Raw genomic sequence first — 26,853 nt, 5'->3', positions numbered from 1 at the left:
ATGTAGAAGTTTTGCTCTTCCCATTTAACAGATCAGCTCAACTGAGACTCAGAGCACATGAACTGTGTAGATCCCAGGGGAAACCGGGGTGAGTTTCCTGAGTAAACCTCAAGTCTACCAGTGGAAGCTCAGTCTCCCTACTGTATTGGTCACTAGCAAGAGCCCTGCATGTGTCAAGGAAGGACAGCTTCTTCGGCGGGGAAAGAGCAGCTCTCAAAAATGGTCTCTATCTTGGTAAATTGTCTCACATACGCTCAGCATCATTCTGGCTCATCACTAGAGCTAAAAGGAAAATGAAAGTCGAACTGTAATTTTTCCTCTGAGTTATAAATCAAATCATCCGGAAGATCCTTTCAGTAGAATTAACACTTCACAAGATGCTGCCTTTAATCAATCCAACGTGCCAACAACCCAAAGTACAGTCTCACTCAAGGTGTGTTGGATTCTACCATTACTTAAGATCGTTTCTAACAAAGCTCACTTTTTGCTCTTTGGCTAGTGAGATAAATGGTGAAGGCTTTCGCTCCACGTTTCATGGGCTGGACCACAACACCACCTGAGCCCTGCGGCCTGCGTGGCTGAGTTTCAGATTTAAGAATAAAATTACACTTTAAAGAGCAGATATTCAGAAAGTTAGGAAGCAGAAAGCAAGTTCCCTGGGCTCTCCCTGGGGATGTGATTGTCAGACGCCGAACCTGGGGAAGGCTAATATGGGATTTAAAGACACCATCTGCCCTGGGACATCCCGAGTTGTACAGGGAATCCTGAGTTTCTACATCACCTGCTGCTGAGCCCTCTCCTTCCTTGGGATGGAAAAAAAAAAGAAAGAAAGAAGAACAAGCTAAGCATGTCAGCTAACTCAAGAGCATTAGCAAGACAGGGCTGCACAACCCTGTGAGACCTTCTGATAAGCCCAGAAAAAAGTCCTGTTATAAATGACTTTTAAAATGAACATGCACATACAGTGGTTGCTCCCAGCGGGTCCACCACACATAACAAGCTGCAGCCTTTCTTTTTTTTTTGCTCTGCCAGGCTGAAATTTTTGCTTTATATAAAATAGACTCCTGGAAAGAAAAAGCCAAAAGCCAAAATTTCAGAAAATTTTCAAATCTGAAAAGTAGAGTAATTCCACAAATGAAGAAAGATATCTTTTCAAAAATAATTTACAACAGAAGTAAAAAGAGAAAAAGGGGCGGGGGGTGCACGGAGAGAGAGACCAAATCAGAAAACATTTCCTGCTTAAATATCCAAAGGCAGTACATGACATACACAACAGAAATTTCCAATTTAAAAAGAAGTAACATGGACTTGAAAATGTCTTTATTTTCTTACTTGTATACCTGAAAAAGTCTAGTTTTAAAATGCATTTAACAGATGGAACACAGCCCATTCAGGGTAGATTTGAGTTCACAAAATAATTTTATTATATGTAAGAAAGCATACAGGCAGCAAAATGAAGAAAACACTCATAGTACAGAAGTCACAGACCCGACGACGCGGGAGGGTTTTCAGCAGATGTTTGTCCTTTGTACCAATTTCATCTCCATATTAGTCAACTGCTTATCAAGAGAATACCCTGTAAACATTTCCAAATCCTCCGCTGGGGCGCTGGGATGCCCCACACAAACCAGGAAGGGAGCAGAGGGAGGCTGGGTGCTTTCTACAGTCCAGGTGGGACAGATCCCAAAGCTCAGAGGAAGGAACAGCTGTTTGTGAGCAGGGCCTGTGGCTTAGGGGCACTTGGCTGGGGCTTCTATCCCTTTCACCAACAAAAGGGTCTTCCTGTAGGAGAATGAGGCACTGCTCATTAGTTAGGAGACCATGAACATTTAAAGACCTTGTTTTTAAAGGAAATCGGTCCTCCACTCAGATGAAAGCGTACACAGGGAAGAGCCCCACTGAGCAGTTGGGTTTGAGCTGGGAAGATGTAGACACAGGGCAGGAACTTGGGCCACTGGTGGTGTGGCTGTGACACACAGAACTGAGCACACTGTCCCCCTGCACGTTTCCATCCGGGACACCCACTTGGCTCAGAGAAGCACTCTGACACTCGCAGCAGTGAGAGGAGCCCAGAAGCCAGTTATTTTGCATAAATACAAAGCCGCCTGCACCTCCCTGGCTTCCAAAGATGCAAACGGAAGGCTGGGCTGGCCCCTCTCAAGCTGGCTCTGAGATCACATATTTACAGAACTGCAGAGGCTCTTGGGACCAGCCTTCTGAACACATTTTAAACACAAGAGTGGCAATGCTTTTTTTAATTTTTCATAATCTTTTTAGATTAAAAAATAGCCTTCAGAGTATTTGTCATTCCCACCTTGGATGCATTCAAGTCCCTGCGTCCTAAGAGACCCTCACAGACCAGTTCCTATCAGTCTGTGCTTGTTCCAGAAGTTGCTCGTGAGCCTGTACAACCTCCGTCTGTGTTTGCTTCATTGGCTTATAAAGTGCTAGTTCAATGGACAATTCAAGCTCAGATAACTCGAGTGTATCCTATTAAATATGATAAATATAGATTTATTATGAGAAATCCAAAATATCCATATAATACAATAAATAAATAAAACCAATATCAACAAAGCATCTCTCAGTCCTGGAAAAAAAATTGCCATTCCTATCGTAAGGCTCGGTTATTTAAAGAAAAATGATTGATGAAGGCATGCACCTACCTTTACAATCTGAAAACTTTGCTTGGAACAGTTTTAGCACCTGTTTGTATACAGCAAACTCGACCCTTCTCATTTCCTTCCCAGAAAGCTTTGATTTTAACGAAGCTGTTCATTGCTGAGTCTGTGCCCTAATTTTTAAATCCTAAATTTCAAAAACCAGTCTGAAGCCAAAGACATGTCCATGTTGGCTCCCTTGTGTCCCTGTTTGATGGACAATGAACAACACAGAAAATACACTGGAATGTATCTGAAAATAAACTTGGTTGTCTGTTCCAAGGGGCAGAGGTTTCCCCTGATACCTCAGTCTCACCAGACCTTAGCGCAAGCCCCAAAGAAATCTCCAGCTCTCAGGATGCGTGTGTGGCTGTGCTCACCCAGGAGTTCAGGTTGGGTGCTGTCCATTGTGTGTGGTGGGCTGGATCTTCTCTAGAGAGACGTCAGTGTCATAGTCCAATATGACTGACAAGGCTGGGGACAGCCTCTCCAGCGGTTTGGCTACTCCACCTGCCTCCTCCTTCTTCAGGTCCTCCGAGGAGCCCACAGCATGTGGGATCAGGTAAACCAGATTGCACTCCTTGGAGATGGAGCCTCGCGGCTCGTGGTGGCTGGAAAGCACCACGGCCCCGTTGTTATTGATGCTAACTGTCTCTATGGCATTACTCGTTGTAGGGCAAAGTCTGTAGCATCCTAAGAGAGTGGAAAATGCCTTCTGAAAATCAGCATTAAAGGCATAAATGATAGGGTTCAGGGAGGAGTTCGCCCACCCAAACCACACGAACACATCAAAGGTGATGGAATCGATGCAGAAGGGCTGGGTCTCCCCAGACCCACAGAAGGGCACCATGCAGTTCGAGATGAAGAAGGGGAGCCAGCAGCATACGAACACCCCCATGATCACGGACAGGGTCTTCAGGACTTTGGTCTCTCTCTTGAAGGACATCTTAAAGGAGCTTTCTGACTGAGAACACTCGGCAGGGTTCCCGTTGCCTGTGGTGGCCTGGCAATTCTTGGCATGCACCGCTGCCCTCTCCAAGGCCGAGATGCGCCGTATCTGCTTCTGGGCGATCCTGTAGATACTGGTGTAGGTGACGATCATGATGGCCACTGGGATGTAAAAGCTTATCAGGGAGGACGAAATGGCATACGTCCTGCTCAGTCTGGTGTCACAATTGTCCTCGGTCTCTTCCAGGAAGGTGGAGTTGCCGTCGGAGGGGCCCGTGGGTTTGGCCTTGTGCCAGCTGAGCTGCACGGGGATGAAGGAGATGAGGACAGACAGCGTCCAGGCCACGCTGATCAGAATGAAGGCTGCCTTGGGGGTCATCTTCCTTTCGTACTGGAAGGGGCTGGAGATGGCCCAGTACCTGTCCACACTGATCACGCAGAGGTTGAGGATGGAGGCCGTGGAGCACATGATGTCAAAGGCCACCCAGATGTTGCAGAAGGACCCGAAGGGCCAGAAGCCAGCGATCTCAGCCACGGCTTTCCAGGGCATCACCAAGACAGCCACCAGGAGGTCTGAGACAGCTAGGGAGATGACAAAAAAGTTGGTCACCTTGGACCGCAGGTGTCGGAACCGGACGACAGCAGCACAGACCAGAGTGTTTCCCAAGAGCGTGGACAGGATGAGCAGCGAAAGGAAGCAGGCCGTGAGGACGCGGAAGGAGAAGTCCCTCTCCACCGCCAGCCCGGCCCCATCCATAGTGGACGTGTTCAGAGCCATCTTCCGGGAGGAAAGGGCATTAGGGCCCTGGCGCCCCCCCAGTTCCTAGGCAGGGTTGAGGGGTCAGCCAGACCCAGGCGTTCCACTCACCAGGTGGCTCCCTGGGTGGGGGACCTCACCAGCATTCCATCAGAGAGGGACAGTGGGCAGCAGGAGCTTCCCGGGCCGGGCAGTCCACGTCAGCCCCATGCAACGTCCCTGCTGTTTTCTGTGGCTGTCTTCTGACTCCTCACCTCAGGTCACAGTCACCACCACCAGTTGGCCCCTAAATTCCCCAAGGAAAGCTTCGGCTTTTTAGCACATAGTCTAAGTCATCAACCCAGAGGCCCCTGGGCCTCTGCTGTGCCCTCAATTGCAGTCACAGTTCAGGGTTGTTGACTCTCCAGTGGGCACAGGGAATTCTCCCCTTTTGAGACGCAGGCGAAAATACATGTCTCGCTCCTCCAAGCCCCTCTTTCTCCTGCGCAGCTCTCTGAACGCCCTAAAAAGCAAAGGAAAAACACAGTCGTTCTCCAAAATCTGAGCAGATTGCATCTTTGCTCAGGTCAAACCAATCCAATCATCAGCTGGGCGAGCCTCTCAAGGCTACCTACCTTACCTTGGTCGTCTCTCTCACAGCCCCCGGAGCTCGGAAAGCGGACTTCGCGAGGCGCCGGGGACTCCACAAACCCCAGGCAGCGCTCCAGAGCCCACCAGCCGCGCGCAGCGGGAGTTCGGCTCCGGATGCGCAAAGATTGCCCGGGCAGGTTTCGAAAAGGGATCCCGGGCCAGGCCGCGGGGAAGCGCGCCTCCCCGCTGCCTCCAGCCGCTAGAGACTATTCCAAGTGATAGGGGCCAGAAAAGGGTTCCCGGCTCCCGCAGCTGCCGCGGGGCAGTGTCGCTCCCTTCTCCCTGCAGCCCAGCGCCTGGGCGCCCTCGGGCGGCCTTCGCCCCCCAGGGCAGGACCCTGAGCCTCCCGACAGCGCTGCCTCTCAGGAGCACAGAGCGGAGCTGGCACGGGCGGGCACGCAGGCCGGCTGGGTTCCCACGGGGCACAGCCCTCCCGGCCCCCGCGTCCCCTCCCCTGCCCTAGGGGCGGGCTGCGCTTGACAGGCAGAGTTGCGGGTGACAGCCACACGTGGTTCCCCTGGATGATGCTGCTGGTGAAGCGGGTGGGAGACGCCCAGGTGAACGCTTGCGCTCACTGGTTACCTGGCCAGTCCCTGGAGCCCTGGACTGCACGCAAGGCCCCCAAGACAAATCCCAACGTTAAAACCTCCAGTAACCCCAAGTCGCCTGGACACAAAACTTGGCCCCACACCCAACGCCTCTAGGGGTCAGCCCCAAACTTGACCCAAAGCCAGGAGCCAGAGACCGTCTGCATGCCCCACGCTCGCCACGCACAAGCCCAGGGGCGCTCGTCCCACCCGGGCGCGTCCCAGGCCCCGCAACTGGCTGGAGACAGGTCAGGCCGGCGCCGGTACTCACCGCTCTCCCGAAGCGCGGCGCTCCAGGAGGTGCCGCTGCGCCCCAAGGGCGCTGGCTTCGCCCGAGAGCTCAGTGGCCAGCGCGTCCCGGACTGCGGTCAACGCCGGTCTGCAGTCGGTGCCCGGTGGCCCGCGAGCTTGCAACCCGAGCGCCACGCGCTCCACTGCGTGGGCCCGGGGCGCCCTCTGCCGGCGCCTGTGGCCTCCCGAGCCCGCAGTGCCTCGCGGGTCCCGACCTCCCTCGCCTCCGCCAGGAATCTGCGAAGGACCAGCGCCTCCTTCCGTTCCTCCCGGGCCCTGACTGCCTAAAAACCTGGGCAAGAGGAGGGGAGGCGCAATCTCCCTCACTCCGACTCCTCTGCTCGAAATACCCCTAAAAATCGACCCGATGAAAATTTTCTTTTTCTTGTCCACAGCTCAGTGAACAGGTGTTCCCCCTGTGTCCGGTAAGCTAGAGACAAGCCGTACTCCCAAAGACAGCAGAGACGGGGCGTTTGCTGAGCAGCCTGTGTCTCAGCTCCTCACCAAGAGCCCTCCTCCTAGCACAGCTGGGCTCCGCTGGGCCGGGGTGGGAGATGGTGCTCCGGAAGGTGCAGGTGCCAGGCCCGGACGGTTTCCACAGCTAAGGAGGCACCCAGCCCGCCGCCTGCATGTTGCATGAGTGTGCTTTCAACTTACCTGAGTCTAGAACCAGCACCCACGAACTAGATAACTACCTGACAAAGTGGGAAGAGCGCGATGCAGACAGGAAGGCCTGGCAGAGCTCCCAGCCTCTCTTTGGTCCCCCACCCCCCACCAGGAATGCCTCATAGATGAGACTTTGCACTAGTTGTGCAAAAATGGAGAATCATAGTGCCGGTGCCTCTCTGTGCTCACATAACCATGTGAAGGGAATAAGCCTGGGGCTGGGAAGTCACCATGCCCAGATTCTTGTCCCTATCTATGATGTAGCAGGGTTGTTACAAGTCTTAAAAGCGATGCTGGTTGCAGAAACCTGGGCACCAAAACTAGATCCTAGTCAGCCCCTCCTAGGCAAGGAGCTTCCAGGAATCATTAAAATATGAATAAAAATGTACAGTCTTACCTCCATGAGAACTGCACACACATTGGGTGCTAGAATTTTCTTTGTAAAAACCCTGAACCTAAATAATAAGTCTACCTAATTAATCTGTACCGACTCCCTCTTGGTTTTAGATGAGGGATGGCATAAGTGACAGACTCCTCTGCCTGTGCACACAGCTCTGTCCTGCCTCCAGCAGCCTTGGTGTCACATGCAGGGCCCCATAGACACACTCGCATGCAAATTCAGCCACACACATGCCCCAAGAACCTCGTTCCTAAGCCAGTGTAAAGTGACCCTTCCAGGTCGTTTGGTTAAGCACTCCTTCTCCAGGTTTCTTCATGCTTTTCATTCATCTCCCTTTTCTTTTTAGTAATAAACACAAATTAAAGGATGTTTCTAGTTCGAGACAGGTGAGCCTGAGTGTGTAGCTCCCCCCAGGCTCCCCATCCTGAAGTCTCCACTGCCATTGTTCAGAAATAAGTGGCGGGAGGGGGTGTGGGCAAAAATCTTTGAAAGCAGACAACTTTGGGACCCTCCTCTGTAGACAAAAGACTGCCGACAGGAAGGGGGCCTCCCTTGCAAGTTCCACGTGGGGAGGGAAAGCTTCTCAGGCCCCAGGGGCAGAAACCCCCACAGAACAGACTACCTTCCCTCCCCAGGTCAGAGCAGCAGGGTCTGCAGGACAGGACGATTCCACGTTGAGGGGTACAATGACTGTCTAATGACAGTCCTTGAGAAGTGCCCCCAGGGACAGAGACCCTGCAAGACTACTCTGCAAATTAGAGCCATACAGAGACAGAGAGTCACCAGTGGCATTAGACTCAGCAACACCAGTTCAATAGGCTAACTACACCTGCTGCAGTGCATCAGTATTAACCAAAATCCTGCAGAAAGGAAATGCCATTCATAACACACTTCGTGTCTGCATTTGTCTTAGGCTGGGCAGCTTCTCAAAAAGAGTTCTCTGTTTCATTGCTTGAAAAATTCTCTTAAATTCTTTCAAACTAGCTCCTGCCAACCTTTGCCTTTTCCTCTCCGCTCATTCACCCACAGACCCTGGTGATCCGGTCAACAGTATCACTTTTGTAGTGGATGAGAGATGCAAGAAAACTTCTGTCATTTTTTATGTCAGAATATCAAATCTCTTCTTTAGCTTCAGCATACAAGAAAGACCCAGAGAGCCAGGTGGCTAATAGAAACTTCTGAACGAGACAAGAGCGGGAAGAGATCCAGGAGAAGAGCATTGGACTCTTTCTCTACATATCTGTAATTCAAAGACAGACACCTGAGATCCCTTCCTGCCAGACTCAGGTCCCTGGCCTTCAAATATAATTGTGGAGGGAGCAGGAAAAAGTGAAATGTAGCTGAACTCTCAGGGTTTCGCTTTGCACAGAGTGAATTTCAGAGGAACTCGTGTTTGGCTAGAGGTTTAGAGGTTTTTTCAATTTTTCTCCCTTGAAGCAAGGTGAAACAAACCTTCCATTTTGTTCAGTAAAAGTCTCCTCACAACGTCAAGCTCTAAATGCAAGCAGGTATTAGCATCCGCTCTCCCTGGGAGCAAGGGCCCACACAAAGGACCTTTGTTCCTGGGATTGGCATGTCTTTTGAGCTCTGCCTGGTGATTTATGCACCACGGGGTTGGGGGAGTGTTAAAAGGCTGCTTTTCAACAGATTTTTTTATTTGGGGGTTTGTAAAAGTCAACGGATACAGAAGGCACACTATCCAAGGGGGAGCTTAATCTCATAAGAGAAGAAATAAAACAACAGAGCTGTCAAGTGTGTCAGATGATCGTTGATCTTCGTAGGTGGGTTTAGGGTTTTTACAGCTGACTTCGTGCCCAAAATGACTGTTTGTGGTGTTGGTGAACAGAGAGGCGCCCAACTGCTGACAAGGAATGTAAGTTGTTCTCAAAATTCCCAGTCCTGTGTTCGATCTTCCTCTCCTATAGTTATTATTACCACTCAAAAGTCAACACCTAGGTTGTTAGAAGCAGTGCCCCGGCCCTGTGCGGTGGAGAGGTGCACCTGTGCCCAGTGGCTTCCGCTGTAATACCGTCTGTCCTCACGTTTTTCCTGCCCCGCCTTCTGTAGACATGAACCCAGTAGGGACCCACCCAAGGCCCTGGCTTGCTGGACAAGTGTTCTACTGGTGGGCCACACCCCAGCCCCTAAGTAGTTTTTCTCTTCTTTCTTAGCTTGTTTTCTGTACTTCTTGGTTTTACTGGTAGTTCTTTAGAGTTTTGTTATGATCTAGATCTAGAGTGCCCCAAAAGCTCAAAGACTTGGTCCCCAGTGCAGCAGTGTCCGGAGGCGGGGTTTGGGGAAGGGATTGGATCGGGAGGCTCTGACCTCTTCCGTGGGCAAATCCGTCTGATGGGTTAACAATTTGAATGGACTCCTGGGAGGAGGTGGAAACCGTAGGATGCCCGGCGTTGTTGGAGGAAGTAGGTTACTGGAGGCAGGGCCTTGGGGACTGTTCCTTGTCCCTGGCACCCACCTGTCTCCCTTCCCTCATTCCTGGCCACTGTGAGGTGGGCAGCTCTGCTCTATCACGGGCTCCCTACCAGGACATTCTGCCTCACCACAGGCCCAGAAATGATGAAGCTGAGCGACCACAGACAGAGGCTTCAGGAACCGTGAGCTGAAAGAATCTTCCCTCCTTTCCAGTTGACTTTCTCGGGCATCTTGTCACAGCGACGGAACGTTGACTGCCAGATTTTGCATCACGTAGATTTAAATATGTAGATATATCCCTCCAAGTGATGGTCTGCCGTTCCATGTGTAGTTAAGAATGTTACAATGGCGCTCTTTCCTGTCCTCTTAAGCAGTTAATCATTTTTAAAGAAACCTAAGTAATGAGAAATAAATATATACTTCCCATGCACTATTTCCGACCTTCTTCCTTCTTTAATGTAGATCCCGGTTTCCATCTGACACCAACCACTTCAAGAACTGCCATCAGTGTTTCTTGGAGTGTGGGCTGCTGGTGACTGACTTTTTCGGCTTTTGTGCCTCTAAAGTTCTTCACTGTAGCTTCATTTTCTAAAGACGTGTTTGCCAGGTGTGGAACCCTAGCCTGATGGCTGTCGGTCCAGCGCTCCTTCTGGTCCACCGTTGTCTTCCTAGGGAGAAACGTCTTCATCCATGTTCTCGGTACATACCGTGGCGTCTCCTCGGGCGCTTTCCAGACTCTGTGCCTCATCACTGATTTGGGACAATTTATCAAGACATACCTTGGTGTCGTCTTGTTCAGACCTTTGTTGTGCTAGGGATTTGTTGAGATTTTTCAGCAGGCTTACCGTTTGTCGGCTTTGGAAACCTTGAGCCATTATTTCTTGCAATATTTTCTTTTTTTGCCTTTCTCTCCTGGGTTTCTCAGGTACAAGTGCATAAGTCAGCCTACAACTCACAACGCCTTTCCTCTTTTCCCGTCTTCCTTTTCTCTCTTGGTGTTGGGTAGTTTCTATGGCTGCCTCTTTGAGTTAACTAGCAACATCTTCTGCAACATCTGATCCCGCTCAGTGTATTTTTCATCTCCCATTTTGTAGTTTTCTTCTCTGAAAGTTCATTTTGTGCCTTTTTATAGCTGCCAGTCTCTCCTGACCTTTCTGAATAAATGACATATAGTAACAATGTTCATGTCCTTCTTTGCTGATTCTAACCTCTGGTCATTTCAGATGATTTTTCTCCTCAGATTTGTCTAATTTTCTTCATGCCGACTGATTTTTGTTGGAATTCACATAGGGTTAATTTTATCTCGTTGGATGTGGCATCTTTTGTATACCCTTATGACGATCAATGAGTCTTGCTCCAGAACGCAGTCTAACCCTTGTAGGTCTTGTTTGAACATTTATTAGGTAGGTCTGGGATGTGCATTGTTGGGTCTAATTGTTCTGGGCCATGGGCAAGGTTCTCCTGTGCCATCTGCCCAGTGTCCCAGGAATCATGAGGCCTTCAGGTCTGGCTGGTAGCAACAGACCCTGTTCCTGGCCCTGGGTGGGTGTCAAATTGGTTCCCTCTGATTCTCCCCCTGTTTCCTTGCTCTGGGGTGCTGGTTAGTTCTCTGATGAGTGCTCAGAGGTGAGTCTGAAGCTCTCTGGGCCTCCTCTACCCCACCCTCCGCTCCCCGGTACTGTTCCACGGCCTCAGCTGGCCCTGACTGCCTCCCTGGACTCAGGGAAGCTGCCAGACTCCCTCTCTGTCCTCCCTCCCTGTTACCTACAGCTATTATTCTAGGCACTAAGATTACAGCAGTGAATTCAACAGCATCCTCATCCTCCAAGTTCATATTTTAGTGAAGAACGATAGATATCTTTTGCACAACAAAATATAGAATTGCCCGGAGTTTAAATTTTGTTGGAAAAAAAAAATTAATGCACTTACTAGCAAAATCGTAACCTAAGCCAAGATAAAAGGCAGTCTAATTCACACAAATTGCTCATATCGTAATGTAATCTATTTGCGTCACCTTAGAGAGTCTTCTTGAAGCTGTTTATTGAAAACATGAAGCTCAGGGGAGAGGCCTGCAAACACAAACAGTGCTGAAGCAGACTCCTGAGGCCAGAGATCAGCGCTGTCAGAGACGAAGCTGCTCATCTCTGCTGGGCTCAGGAGACAACGTGAACCCCCTTCAGTTCCCAAAGGGCGTCCTGAGCGCTGGCCCTCCCGCCCCCTGCCTCCAGGTTGGTTCTAAGTCTCCTCCCCACAGTGGAATCCCCTTCCCTTCCTAGCCCAGCTCCAGGCCTCCTCGTGCTGTGAGGCCCTGGCTGGCCTCCACCGAGCAAGACCCACCGGGGCCAGAGTACTAGCTTCATTCCCTCTGCCCAGGGGTCGCAGCCAGGCTTCTTCACCGTGCTGGCCTCCAGTTCCACCCCCAGAAATGCCAAGGCTGTGATGTGCCACACGAGGATGCTGGCAGGTGAGTGAGACCCTTGTCTCCGAAATGGCAAGGTCAGCACAGGTCAGGAGAGGTCCCGCTCGGGACATTTTGTCTCGGCAAAGGCTGTTTGCCCAGCAGGTACCTGTCGGGTTCTGCCAGCCTGGCATCCACTAGCCTTTTCTGGTGAAAACATCCCAGGTTCCTGTGGGAATAGCCCACTCTCTATCGGATACATTCCGGGGCCTGACAGTCGCCTGCCCACCCCAGCTGAGGGGCAGACGTCTGACCTGGGTAGGTGCACGGGCACTTCTCCAAGAGATTCGAATCTCAAGCAGAATGGAGAGGATTAAGATATTTGCTCGAAGGAGATGTCATTCCTCCTGCCATTGCCATTCCGACCCTGAGCAGGCTGCTTCTGCCGTGAGACCGTGCATGCAGCACTTGCTTCCAAGACCCACATGCTTTGTCCCCTATCCATTCCCAAACCTGGCGCTACAGCACCCTGTCCAGCCACAGTCAACCCTGCCACTTACAACTGGACTCTCCATGATCAGAAGGAGGAAGAGGAGGCCTGGCTGACTCTAAAGATCATGACTTGCGTGGTGGAGGATGGCCATGTTAGTCTATTTTCTGTTGCTGTAACTAAAGAACTGAGACTGGGTACTTCATTCATTTACTTATTTTTGATTCATTATACCTAAACGGGGTTCAACTTTCTCTGGATGTTCACGATGTAGAGTCACACTGTTTACGTAATCATACATGTACATAGGGATGTTTATCTCATTCCATTATCTTTCCTTTCCCCCACCCTCACCCACCCCTCAATTCCTGCTACACAATCCAACGTTCCTCCATTCTTCCCTTACTCCCCACCCCCCCATTATGTATCATCATCCACTTATCAGAGGAAACATTTGGCCTTTGGTTTTTTGGGATTGGCTTATTTCATTTAGCATGATATGCTCCAATTCCATCCATTTACCAGCAAATGCCATAATTTTTTCTTCTTTATGACTGGATAATATTCCATTGTGTATATATGCCACAGTTTCTTTATCCATTTATCTATTGAAGGGCATCTAGGTTGGTCCCACAATCTAGCTATTGTGAATTGAGCTACAATAAGCATTGATGTGACTGTGTCATTGTAATATGCTGATTTTAAGTCCTTTGGGTATAAATGAAGGAGTGGGATAATTGGGTCAAATGGTGGGTCCATTCCAAGTTTTCTAAGGAATCTCCACACTGCTTTCCAGAGTGGCTGCACCAATTTGCAACCCCACCAGCAATGTACAAGTGTGCCTTTTCCCCTACATCCTTACCAACACCTATTATTGTTCTTGATAATAACCATTCTGATTGGAGTGAGAAGAACTCTTAGGGTAGTTTTCATTTTTATTTCTTTATTTACTACAGATGTTGAAAACTTTTTCATGTGTTTGTTAATTGCTTGTATATCTTCTTCTGTGAAGTGTCTACCCAGTTCCTTAGCCCACTTATTGATTGGTTTCTTTGTATTTTTGGTGTACAGTTGTTTAAGTTCTTTATAAATTTGGGGTATTTTATATTCTTAAAAGGTTTATTTAGCTCACAGCTCTAGGGATTCAAGAGCAAGTAACCAGTGTCTGGTTTGCTCTGGCAAGGACATTTTGGAGGTTATCAAGATGGAAGCATAGGAGAGAGAAGGTCACACAGAAGACAGGAAGGGAGAGAGGTCTGGGGGAGAGAAGTCTGGAGCCCAGTCTTGCTCATGCTTGTTGGAACCAACTGGAGACCCATGAGAAGCTGCTGACCTCTTCGAAGGGTGACTGCCCTCCTGCCCCCATGACCTCCCAGGAGGCCCCACCTGTTGCAACTTCTACCAACTCAACATCACCACACTGGGGGCCACGCAGACGGGCCTTTGGGCCTTTGGGCCTTTGGGCCTTTGGGGACACACTGGAACCACATCCCAACAGCAATGGCTGGTGTCCCACACAGTAGATGCTGACCAAACACAGCCAACAACAGCTCCCAAGTCACACCGACCAGCTGGAGCCTAGGACTCGTCACCACTATGAAAAATGGATGCTTATTATTACTGACAGGCATGAAAAACAAATTCATATATCAAAACAAAAGTCACTCTATCAACAGATGTCATTTTTAAAGCCAAACGCGATTCATTAATTAGAACGTATGAGATGAGATAGCCCAGGAAGAGCTCACTAAATTAAATTAATTTACTGCAATTGATTTATAAATTACAAAATTAATTAGCCGGGCTAGATGACTGAAAAACACAGTCAGTCCCAAATGGATGGGGTTTCTGAATCCAAGCCAGTATAAAAACACTGTTCTGTATTTACTGCAGCATAATGAAAGTGATGTTATTGCTCACATGTGTGAAAACATACGCTGCGGGAGAGCAGCAGCCGGTAGGGGAACCGTGCTCTCCTGGCGCCCTCTATGGGTCAGTCTGGCAAAATGCTATCAGCCTGTTCTAAAAAGAAACAAGCTGGAGTCCAGCGAGCTGATTCACATTCTAGCAAGAGGCTGGCTGGATTCACAAGCAGTTCTACCTGGTAAGGATACCTGGGCTCTTGCCCTGCTACTTCAAGTGTGTGTGTCCACTTATTAATGCACACACATGCACACACACACACACACACACACACACAGTTTTTTGCTTTGCAGCTGTCGTTGGCTTTTCTGCTTTGTTTTGTTCTTTGTTTTTCGTGATGCTGGGGATGGGACCCAGGGCTTACCCATGCTAGGCAAGTGCTCTGCCACTAAGTGACATCCCTGGACCCATCATTTCTAAGTAAATGTGGATTTATTTACAATTTTCAACTACAATGATTACTATGAAAAAAAGCAAACAAGAGGAAATAGAAAACACAGGAGGGCCCTCCTTCCCAGAGGACTGTGGCAGCCTCGGAGTATCTCAGGGGGCATTGGCTCCCAGCTTGCTGACCGCAGGCCACAGGACCTGCCATGCTGCCTGAGAACTGCCCCACCCAGTGCCCTGTGGAACTGAGGAGTGTCCACCAGGCTTGTTCGGCCAGTGACGTGTGGCTGGAAATTAGGTGCGTTATTGCCAGACAGAAGCCTTGAGAACCGGCTCACAGTCACCATCTCTTTCCTCTCTTCCTAAGTCCAGTAAGGTCCCAGGCAAAGGGTGTCCATCAGTGTATGTCCCAGAGCAAAGCTCCACGAACCTTGTCAGAGATGCAGGGTCCTGGAAGACGTCTGTGTGGCACGTGTCAGCCACTGGGATTTGGGGTCCTATTGTCACGGCACAGCGATACCTGTCCTGACTGGCGTCCCACAGGGTGGTCAGGGAGGACCTCTTTGAAAAGGCAACATTTCTGCTGAGACCTGAAAAAAAAGAAGAATCCAGTTGTCAGGAGAGCTTCCGGAGGAGGCAGAGCCATCAGCCAAGGAGCCCTGAGCTGGGAGGAGCTCAGCGTGTTCCAGTGAGGTCCCGGGCAGTTGAGCCGACAGGCGCAGGAGAGCTGTCACCAGAGGGGCCTGAGAGAGGACAGCAAGAACCCAGCAAGGATGGGATCCTGTCCTGGCATGATTGGAATGCACCCGAGGATTCCCAGTAGCAATGATGAGGTGCTGATGATCCGGTTCAAGCATCTACGAGATCATCCCGGACTCTGTAACGAAGGAAAGGAAGCAGCGAGAACAGCCAGAGGCTTCCTCCAGGCCTGTTGTAGGTTGAAAGACGAGCCAGGCTGGGGACAGACTGCAGTGACAGAGCTTGCAGAATAAGTGGGGCCTGGGCGCCATCCTCAGCACTGCAAAATCAATCATGATAATGATGTATTATTATTATTATTACAGCAGCCCCTGTTGCTCAGCACGCAACCTTGCGTGGAGATTGGGTTCTCACACACGTGAACTAAGGAAGCCACACTGGAGTGAGGAGGACCCACATGAGGGGTGCCTATAAAAAAAAGTGGGAATTTTTTTACAGGCACACACAGAGCTCTGCGTGGAGATGAAGCCAACCCTGGGGTGACACCTGTAGAGCGAAGGCCCAGCTGAGACTGTCAGCAAACCACCCCTGCAGATTCTCCTCAGCTCCCAGAGGGGAGCAACCCTGGGACCATCCTGACCTTGGCCTTGACCTTGCACCTCAGAACAGTGACACCACGCACATCTGTTCCTTGCGCTCCTGCTTGGGGCACTTGGTTACTGGATCCTCACCAAGCTATCCAGGGCCAGAGCAGCAAAGCTCTGAGTGGGGGGTAGCTCTGGACTGGAAAGAGAAGATAAACTCAAGATGCATTGTTGAACCTGGAGATGATGGAATTTTGTATGGATCAGACTTAGATGAAAAGGGAGAGGGATCAAAGTGGAAATTACTGAAGTTGCGAATAAGCACTCCATCTGTTTCTGGATTATTGCCAGTTCATCTTTGCCAAAGCCCGTGTGTCACTCGGATCTGCAGGAAGCAGAGGCTGAGACAGGATTAGGAAAGCAAGAGGTTTGGGGGCTCAGAAAGGAGGGAGCCAGAGGGAGCAGGGACTGGACGGCCATGCAGACCCACACAGGTTTCCACCAGTACCGCCCAACGGGAGCTGCAGAGCCAAGACCTGCCATTAGCTGCCTCCTGCGTTGGGTGGACGTGGACAGGGCCTGGGTTTCCACAGAGCTCGGCATGGCTGGGGCCAGGAAAGACTGGCCTGCTCCAAAGGGAAGGAAGTCCTAAAGTCCTGCAGCTGTCCCTGGACCAGCTTCTCACAGCGCAATGGCAGATTCCTTTTGAGGGAAGATCCCGGCAGCTCACCATGCCCTGGAACAGGGGAGTTTTAGCCAAAGTAGGCATCGGGCTCAAGATCACTTGAAAGATTCTCCTTGAACAGGGACAGCATAGACTCTGCTCCAACTCTCGAATTTCATGCTCTCTGCCAAACTCGGGCTGGAATCTGGCAGACACCGAAAGCCAGCTCCTCGGGCATCCATCCCAGCCCTCCCAGCTGGCCTGTGCTGAGGGGCTTGAAGAGATACTGAGCGTGTTCCCCAGATTCCTCTGCTGTGGGGTACAGGTGTGTGGTCTGGCTCCAGCCTGGCTGACGCATCAGTGAACTGGGCAAGGACCCAGAGCAGCAGAAGGGAGGCCTCCCTGGCCAGCCAGCTCTGTGGCCGAGCCCCCTGCACCACAGTGCCCAGGGCAGGTGGTAACTGCAGCACGGTTTGGGCTCCAACAGTGGTTGGTATGATGCTCCCAACTGTGTTGTGTCTGATCCTTGAGACACTCTGGGAGTTTTCAAGCTGTCCAACCTCCTTCAACAAACCCCATGTCCACACGAGGAGAAGGACTGCTGCTGTCTGCTACGAGCATCGCAAGGGGCGTAGTTCTGGCGAGAGCGGAGCCACAGGGAGCACACCCCACACCCGGGAAGCAGAAATAAGATCCAAATGCGTCTTTCAAGCTCTGCCACGCTTCAGTGTGGCATTTCCCCTAAATGAGTCAAACCACACGTTAGCCTTTGCAGCACACAAACGTACCTCTAAACAAAAACGTAAAATGACCTCAGATGCCCACCTGGCAGGCAATGCTGTGGCTAAGGGAATCTAGCTACCTTCAGATCAGTTAGAATGATACAGTTTTTTCTTTCCAGCTAGATTAACTATCAGCATTTTTAAACAGGCAAAACACTCATGCTGAGAAGTCCAAGTGCCTCAGGAATCACATGGATAAACTGCCCCACCTCGCCCCTGCTGCCGCACCTTTTCTTCAAGCCCCTTTCTATATATCCCTTTTTTGTCTCTGATGTAATTCAGAGAGTGTGTGTGATTTTCTCCCCCTGTCTGCTCACCAAAGGCAGATCCAGGTGTTCCTCCTTGAGTGAGTTTCCGCACTGTGCACAGCCAAGAAGGTGAAGGGCTGAGTTAAGTCATACTGCAAACCTTTTCCTATGCAGATGGAGATGTAGGGAACAGGGGAAAGAAACAAGAGGAAATGCCCTGTGCCTGAGGGGACAAAACCTGGGCCAGCCTTGGGCCACGTGGGGGTCACTGACTCAGAGCAAGCCTATCCCCTCCCTGAGCCTGTGTCTTCTTGTGCAACTCTGCAGTGAGGACTGTGACACCCAGTTGGGTAGTCTGTGCACTGCACAAAGATGTTGCTGTTCAAAGGAGTGGGTGGGGGCTGAAATCCTGCAGGAATTTGTTTGTAATCTGCGCCAGCCTGAGGTTCTTTTTTTTTTTTTTTTTTTTTTTTGCAGTACTGGGGATCAAACCCAAGCACAGGGCCTTGTGCTTGCAAGGCAAGCACTCTACCAACTGAGCTATCTCCCCAGCACCCGGGGTTCTTTCAATCCCAGATAGGATTGCCTTTTTTGAACTCATGGATCAGTAAGGAATTCCTTCTGAAATTCCTTCGAAGTTGGGCATGTGCCTGCTGGTCTTCGTTGACTCTCAGCCTCCTGGAGTCTCCTTGTGGTCGAGATGCTTATCAGCTGTTTCAAGATGGCAGAAGAGAGGAAGTTGCTTTCCTGGCCTGCAGGACCAACTGGGAGAAACACGCCTGGCTGGAAACTCAAAAGCCGGGGAGGGGTGTGATTGGGTTTGGAGATTGAACCCAAGAGACCAGGAAACGTGGGGACCGTGGGTGACGGAGGGGACTAAGGATTGGCTATGCGTCCCACAAGTGAAGCCCAGGGGAGATTCCTAGGGCGCAGTCTCCCAGCAGGGGCCACAACTACTGGGCCCTGGAGGTGGGTTGATTTAAGACCTTCAGACCCGTCGCCCTTCAGTGACGCCCCTGGAGCCTGTATAAGCCTCAACCTGCCTCCCGGAGCTCCGCCTGGGGTCTCCTCCCCGCTAGCAAGCCCAGCCAGGGCCAGCCAGCAGCACAAGCCCCCAGCCCACCTGACGCTGCTGAGCAGGGAGGCGGAGGAGTGTTCGAACTCCAAAGGAAACAATTACCCTCCGGCTTTCCATCAAAGTCTTTTTCCCCTCGATTTTCTTTTCTCTGTTTAATGTGGCCTGAATATTTTAAGGGCACTTATACATATTTGTTTCTTTTTTCTCATTTCTAGCATTTTTTGAAGGTAGTTATTTTTCATGGATCAGTATTTTGAGGACTAGGATTTTTTTATTATTTTTAGTTGTAGATGGACATGATATCTTATTTATCTATATGAGGTGCTGAGGATCAAACCCAGTGCCTCACACATGCTAGGCAAGCACTCTGCCACTGAGCCCCAAGGACTAATCAAATACTAATATATTTTGGTTTTTTTTTTTGTTCTTGTATTTTTTTATTTTTTGAAATTTTTATTTTATAGATTTTTCTTCTTCTTTCACTCATCTGTTGCCCTTGATTCTGTTTCTCTCTTTTCTTCTGTTAATGGTCAATCTCTTATTGTTCTTTCTTTCACTCTTCCTTTAAGTTTTTTACTTCTATTTCCTCCCTTTCTCCGTCATAATCATCATATCCTCCACCTCTTCTCTTCTCTCCCTGTTCACCAGTCAAAATTGTAAACCCTTTTGTAAACTTACTGTTTTCACCATGGGTCATAACTGATCACATTATTTTTGTTTCTTGTGACAATTAACCTTGTAGACATCACAGTGGGAACTATTTGGTTTAATGCTGTATGTTGTTTGCATGAGTTGTTGCTATTTTTTTCCCCTAAACTGTAGGCACTAGAAACATTCAGGGACACTATAAGTCCACAGGGAAGAAACTCCACTGCCTTAGATCCTCCTGTTAGATGGGTCGACACACAAACATGAAAAAGCAAGGGAACAAATCACTCCAAACAAACCAAGATGCTTCAATAGCAGAGCCATCGACACCACAGTGTAAGAAAGGTCAGAGAAGGAGTTTAGCGTGTACTAGTTACACTGATCTGCAAGGTAAAGGATGACATAAGGAGTGACATCAGAGAGAAAACACAGGAAATGAGAGAGCACTTCAGTGGAGATTCTGGGTAGAAAAATCAAGCAGAAGATCCTTTCCAGGAATTCACACGTCAACTCAAAGTGTTCTTTGAGGGCACACCAGAGGCAACTTTCATGTGCTCTTCCCTCTGCCTGATACCTGCATGGCTCTCTCCTTCCTTCTGGCCGGTCTCTTCTCCAATGTCATCTCTGCATAGAGGCCTCTCTTGACATCCCCTATAAAATACCCGCAGACATATTAGGTATGGAAAATGAAAAATTCCCAAGATAATGCGACCCAGGAAAAGGGAGTGAAAAAGGCATCCATGCCCTGACAGCCTTCATCTCCCCAGACAAGTGTGTTTTCCAGGAGCGGCTGCAGACGGGAGGAGGTGTTCTGTGACCCCTGAAGTAACCGTCTCTGGGAGGCGCTAATCTCCTCCAAAGTAAATCCTCTCCAGACACTGCCCACAGACCCCCAACCCAAAAAGTTCAAATTCCTGAGTGCCAAGAAAACTCAGATGCTCATTAGACCACCCCTCAAAATAACATGTAAACACAATCCCCCTCTTTGTTCAGTGGCTCATTTTCCACCAGGAAAGTGGGTCCATCAGAACCGTGACTCCATTCCTAAATAAAGACTTTGGCTGGTTCGTGAAGTCTGCATCTGTCCGGGTGTTTTTGTGCTAACGAGACCTGCCTGGCTCTGCCCTCTCCGCCCGCTGTCTTCACTCCCCTGATCACTCCCTGAAAGTGTGCATTAGTTTATTGTGAGCACCTGGAAGAAGAGAATCATGTTACCAACTGGTGCCTGTCTGTCCTGGCATGGACAAGGTGCCCAGTAAATGCCCGTTGGAAGAATGGATGAACTGATCTTCTTCTCAAAAGAGTACAAAGTTAGAACAGTGAGTGTCAGCCAGGGCAAAAAGAAAAAAGAAAAGGAAAGAAGACAAAAAATGAAAAGTGTTATTTTTACGGGATTCTACCCTCTGATATGAAGATTAGCTTGACCAATGAACCAGTTCTTTAAACCCATAATCAAGTGACTCCATTTTCTCGGAATAATCAACACTGCCTTCAACCTCCAGGACCTACTTTGAAAATATAAGGGGCTTCTAAGAGATACTTAGTATCGCTTTATTTTAAACTAAGAGCCAACCTTGGTGTGTTTTCAGATGCTCTGTGTGTGCGGCATGCTGGGATTTCACTCAGAAGCCAGACGATTGAGGATCACAGTCTGCATCTGTCCAGCAAGAGGCTGAGCAACCTCCAACCACACTAGGGGCAAGTGGTCGGCTGTGCAGGAAGATCCCGCAGCAAAGCTTCCAAGACTCTCCAACAGCAGGAGCCCCTGAAATCCCTGGAGGAGTGACTCCACAGGTTCTTTAATGTCTGGCCTGTCTCTTTTAGCAGAAGCTTCCGGCTGCACATGAACATTATAAAAATCCACATTCCTGGTCCCATCCCTTAGGATTCTGATGTAGCTTGCCTGGGGTATGGACTGGAAATTGAACAAAAATGGCAGGGGGACGTTCAGAGTCCACCCAGTGGTTCCAGGGAGTGGTCAGCGTGGAAGGACACTGCTGGGAAGCCCCCCTGCGAGGATGCGTGCAGACCTGCACTTCCCTGCCCCACCTGGAGCAGCGTCCTGCGGATCAGCCCTGGTCGCCCATCCTTTCCCTGCCATCTCAGCCTCTCTACTTTACTGGTCTCCCTAGATCTTCCTTCTGGCCCCTGGCCATGGCCCAGTCCCTCCCTAACTTCAGTGAAGGAACCCCTGAGTGTCCTCACTCTAGCCTTGACCTTGACCCATCCCAAGGTAGAACTCCCACGTGCCCCCTCGATATCACCTCTAGGTTGGTGGGAGCGGGCCACGCCTGCCCCCTCCACCACCAGGTCCACCTCTGCTCCTCACTGCCACCAGCTTCCTCCCTGCACCCACGTGGCTGGGCCTAGGGGCAGTCACCCACACTGTTCCCTCCCTGTGCCTCCCATTCTTCAAGCTTGGGTCCATCTGTCACCTCTGCCAGGAAGCCTCCCTGGATGCAGACCCAGAAGGAGCCTGCTGTCCTTCCCCTGGGCTCCACATCTGCTGCCTGGATTGCCTGGCTCCCCGGGTTGTCTTCTGCTCACTTCCTCGCTGGACCCTGAGTGTCCTGATGGCAGGGACACGTGCCCAATACCCTGCATCCAGCCTCACCCAAAGCAAGCTTCAGAGGACATCGTGAGCGAATAAACAGAGAAGTGGGACCCTAGGGAGAGCTGGGAGGTTGGGGCTGGGCTCTGGTGGAGCTGGGCTTTGATGAAAAGCATTGCGGTTTGCATCATATTATCCTTCACCTTCCAAAGTAAAAGCTGTCGGGATGCAGATTCTGCACAGCAAAGCTTCATGCGCAAGAAGCAGATTAGTGAATCTGCTGAATCCATCCCACAGGTCACTTTAGATTGTTTTATCTTGTGTTTAAAATAATGACTTAGCTATCGATCTTCAAAAATCAGTCAGTCTCACACAAAAACCCACATTTCTGGCTTCTCTTGAAGCAAATCAATAGATATGCCTACAGAACCAGAGCCCTAATTTCTGCGGCAACAATTTCCCAGGCTGAGCAGACTCTGCCCTTGGGTGGGCACTCCACACCTGGCCCAGCTCCAGGCTCGCATCACCTGGCCTTTGACCTCTGACCACTGACTTTGGCCAGCCCCCTGCCTGGGAGCTCGTGAGCCGCGGCGTTGAGAGCATTAGCCCCAGCCGGGCAGAGTGGAGTCACGGTAGCTGGTGGCATCAGGAGGGCGTGTCACAGCTCTGGGGACGCCACCACCTTCCAGCAGCTCACAGGCAATAAGTGGACACAGATCATGATCAAAGAAACATACATGAAGAAACAGAGCCATAACAACACTAACACCAAAGCCGACAAATACCAGCACCAAGGCCAGACTATGCACCCAGCCGTGGGCACAGACCACGCCCGCAGATTTAAGGAGAGCTTCCTGAGGAAGGAGTCTTTTCAGGTGGGCTTTCAAGGATGTGGTTTGGCTCATCCAAGAGTTGAGACCCTGAGGAAAGAGTTCCAGGCAAGTGTGCTCTGAGGCCCGGAGGAGCCTGGCACGTCTCAGAGACAGTGAGCGCAGGTGTCAGCATCCACTGGGTGTCAGGCAGGCATGGAAACTGAGCAGGAGTCAGGGCCAGTATCAAGAGCTTGAAGGCCATCCCAGGGAGCATGCTTTCTGCCTGGGGGCAAGGAAAGGGGAGGTGGGCTTCTGCTCTTGGAAAGACAACTCTGTAGGCAGAAACTAGGCATAAGAGTGCACAAACACCGAGACTAGAGGAAATAACAATAATGTAACTAAAAAGGTAATAACTGCTCTTGTAGACATAAAAGTTTGTCCATGAATGCACTTAGCAGGCTTAAATCACAGTAGCCAAGCACTGGAAACACTGGAAGTGCCCATCAACTGGAAGATGGATACAAAAAACTGTCATATCCCTGTAATCTTTTGCACAAGGACAAAGCAAACTACAACGAAAACCAGCAATTTAGATGAATCTCAAAAACAGGCTGAGTGCATGTCCTTCTTCATGGAACTAGAAAAAACGGTCCTAAAATTCCTGTGGAAGGAAAACAGACCCAGAATAGCCAAAGCAACCCTGAGCAAGAAGAGCAACCCAGGGGGTATCACAACACCTGACCTCAGATCATACTCCAGAGCTGTAGTAACAGAAACAGCATGGCACTGGCACCAACAGACAGGAAGTCACAGGGACCAGCCCCAAGCCTACAGTCATCTCATACTTGACAAAGATGCCAAAAACACTCGTCGGAGAAAATACAGTCAGTTTAACACATGGTGCTGGGAAAACTAGAAACTCCTGTGCTGAAGGATGAATTAGATGCCAGTCTCTCACCCAGCATGAAAGTCAACTTAAAGTGAAACAAAGAGTAGGCTTGGGCACAAACACTGCAACTACTAGAAGGCAACACGGGGCCAGCACCCCAACACGCTGGCGCAGGTGTGACTTCCTCAGTGAGACTCCTAAAGCCCAAGGAATAAAACACCAGGGATTCCAAGATGGTGGACCAGAGGGAGGCGGCGTTCCTTGGCACTCCAAAACTCGGGATTCAAGCAGAGGAAAATCTGTTTCTCTGTGAGGCAGTAGCTGCCGTCCACCGATACCCTGCTGTTTACCCCAAGTGTCCACTGCGATCACCTGCCTTCTGCCAGCACATTGCCTGCTTTTTGAGCGCAGATTACTCACTGTCGCCTAACATCTGCCATTTGCCCGTTTGCCCACCTCTTGCCTGCCCATCACCTGCCTTTCACCTACCCACTACCCACTGCCCAACATCCACCCACTGACCATCCACATTAGCCTACAGACCACCTGCAGACCATCAGCAGATCACCTGCTGCCTGTTGTTGCCTGGAAGTCCACTGTCACAGTACCAGCAGGTTTTGTTACACATGGCTGCCACTAATTTGGGACACTGGCCAGGGCCTGCAGGTTTGTCACATGGCCACTGCCATCTCAGGGCATGGCCACCTTGGTCTGGGGACTCAAGCCAGGGCCTGGAGATATATTGTGGTACCTGCAGGTCTGGTTACACCTGAGGTCTTTCTGCTTCATGTGGTGGTGGCTGCCTCTTTGCAGGGTTGCTGCTTTGTATGAGTGCATGTGGTGGTCTCTCTGCAAGTTGAAAGGGCATTGAGATCTTGGGACTGCAGCAAGCTGGGTCTGGGGAAGATGAAGCTGAGGACCATCAGACCACAGGTGGGTTTGTGTGGGCCAGTCTGGGTCTGGCAAGCCCATGGAAAACTGGAGGCTGGGGGCAGTTCCCTGGTGGAGCACAGGTTGAAGAAACTGGAGAAAAAGGGACTCTCTCTGGTTGAGTGAGTCCTGACGTGTGTGGGATGGAAGGGGCTGGCCACATCAGGTGTGAAGACTGGAAGAGGGTGTGAGGCATCTTGCTAGCAGCTCACCCACCCAACCCATCTGGCACCCGCTGGACTGGAGCTAACATCAAACTTCAATTCCCCAGGTATTGGTGGAGAAGGGAAGCTGAGAACAATTTTGAAAGCCAACAGAAGCAATCATTCAATTTTCCATTGAAACTCTCCTCCTTTATTTAATGATTTAATTATTTTTTTCACCCTCTGTCTCACACCTCTACCAGGTTTCGATCCAAATTTTTTCATGCATCAATGTATTAAGGAATGGGATGTTTGAATAGTATATGACAGTTTTGTTGTGTCTTTCTATTTGTTTACTTTTGTATAAAAATCTACATTTTTTTTTCTCTCACCTCCCTGTCTCTCTGGATTCTCTTTATCAGCTCTCATAATACAAGCCATCCTCTATTAATTCCTCCCTCACCCTTACTATAAATTTTTACTTCTATCTTCTCTCCTTCTCCTTCATAAACATCACATCTTACACTACTTCTGTTCCCTCATTGTCCATCATTTGAAACAGAAAGTCCTTTTAGCAAACTTACTGTTTATATGTAGACAATAATTGATCACTTCATTTCTGTCTATTGTTACAAAACTGTAAACTCCTTAATAGGAGCCATTTGGTTTAAGGTGGCATATGATTTGCATTTAGTGCTGCTAATATTGGTCTCCCCCTTAAAGGTGAGGTGCTGGAAGCCTTCGGGGACACTAAAAGACTATGGGGTAGAATCGGTACTGCCTCAGCTCCATACCACTAGATGAGAAGACACAAAACAAACATGGAAAAACAAGGAAACAAAGTGCCTCAAACAAACCAAGATGTTCCAACAATAGAATCCATAAACAATGCAATAGAAGAAATATCAGAGATGGAGTTTAGAAAATACATAGTTAGATTGATCTTCAAAATAAAGGATGGTATTGGAGAGAAGTGAAAGATCTCTTCAAAAAAGAGGCAGAAATTATAAAAAGGAATCAACCAGAAATCCTGGAAATTAAGGAAACAATAAACCAAATTAAAAATTCAATGGACTAGACCATTTGGAAGACAGAACCTCAGACAATGAAAACAAAAGATATACTATTGCAAATGAAGTCTCCTGCACAAAGAAGATGGTAAGAAACCATGAACGGAACTTCCAAGACCAAAATTAAAATTTATCAGAATAGACAAAGTCACAGAGAAACAAACCAAAAGAATGCAAAATCTTTTCAATGACATAATATCAGAAAACTTTCCAAATCTTTAGAATGACAAGAAAATCCAAGTACAAGAGGCTTATAGGACCCCAAATGTACAAAATTACAGCAGACCCACACCAAGTCACATTATAATGAGAATGACTAACATACAGAATAAGGATAGAATTTTAAAGGCTGCGAGAGAAAAAAAACAAATCATACATACAGGGAAACCAATTCAGATCTCAGCTGATTTCTCAACCCAGACCCTCAACACCAGGAGGTCATGAAGTAACATATATCATGCTCTGAAAGAAAATTGATGCCAACTGAGAATTTTATATCCAGCAAAATTAAGCCTCAGATTGGAAGATAAAATAAAAACCACCCATGATAAACAAAAGTTAAAAGAATTCAAAACTAGAAAGCCTGCACTTCAGAACATTCTCAGCAAAATATTCCATAAGGAGGAAATGGGGAAAAAAAAAAAAAAAAAAACAATGAAAACCAGAAAGGTCGGAACTACACTAAAGGAAAAGCAAATCAAAGGAGAAACCAAGTCAAGTTTAAAACCAAAAATAAAACCCCAAAATGGCTGCAAACGAAAATCATATCTTAATAACAACACTGAATGTTGATGGTCTAAACTCATCAATCAAAAAACATAGATTGGCAGATTGAATTTTAAAAAAGATCCAACAATATGCCATCTTCAAGAGACTCACCTCCAATGAAAAGACAACCACAGACCGAAGGTGTAAGTGTGGGAACCTACCACGCACATGGACTGCGTGAACAAGCAGGGGTTCCATCCTCATATCAGGCAAAGTGGGCTTCAAACCAAAGTTAGAAGGGACAGAGAAGGACACCTCATACTGCTTAAGGGAATCAGACACCAACAAGAAGCAACAATCGTAAATATTTATGCCCAAACAATGGAGCATCCCTGTACATCAAACAAACCCTTCTCAATTTCAAGAATCAAATAGACCACAGCACAATAGTACTGAGTGACTTTAACACTCCCTTCACCA

The 26,853-nt window shown here is 49.1% G+C and overlaps 1 protein-coding gene across 3 annotated transcripts; it reads right to left on the bottom strand.

Moving 5' to 3' along the window:
• Positions 1-1,410: 1,410 nt before the first annotated feature.
• DRD1 (dopamine receptor D1) lies at positions 1,411-5,977 on the bottom strand. Of its 3 annotated transcripts, none has more exons than XM_079143398.1 (2): positions 5,854-5,977; positions 1,411-4,867 (listed from the first exon to the last, which is right to left on the bottom strand). In XM_079143398.1, exon 2 carries the CDS (start codon positions 4,384-4,386, stop codon positions 3,049-3,051), a length of 1,338 nt encoding a protein of 445 aa, XP_078999524.1. In that variant the 5' UTR covers positions 4,387-4,867; positions 5,854-5,977; the 3' UTR covers positions 1,411-3,048. The 3 variants fall into 3 exon arrangements, with proteins under 3 accessions (XP_078999524.1, XP_078999525.1, XP_078999526.1); XM_079143399.1 differs by lacking the exon at positions 5,854-5,977 and adding an exon at positions 4,980-5,335; XM_079143400.1 differs by lacking the exon at positions 5,854-5,977 and adding an exon at positions 4,985-5,335.
• Positions 5,978-26,853: the final 20,876 nt, after the last annotated feature.

Source organism: Sciurus vulgaris, assembly GCF_902686455.1.
Source record: "Sciurus vulgaris genome assembly, chromosome: 6".
Taxonomy (NCBI): Eukaryota; Metazoa; Chordata; class Mammalia; order Rodentia; family Sciuridae; genus Sciurus; species Sciurus vulgaris.
Note: the sequence above shows the minus strand (reverse complement) of the source record. Positions and strands in the feature narration are given on the sequence as shown.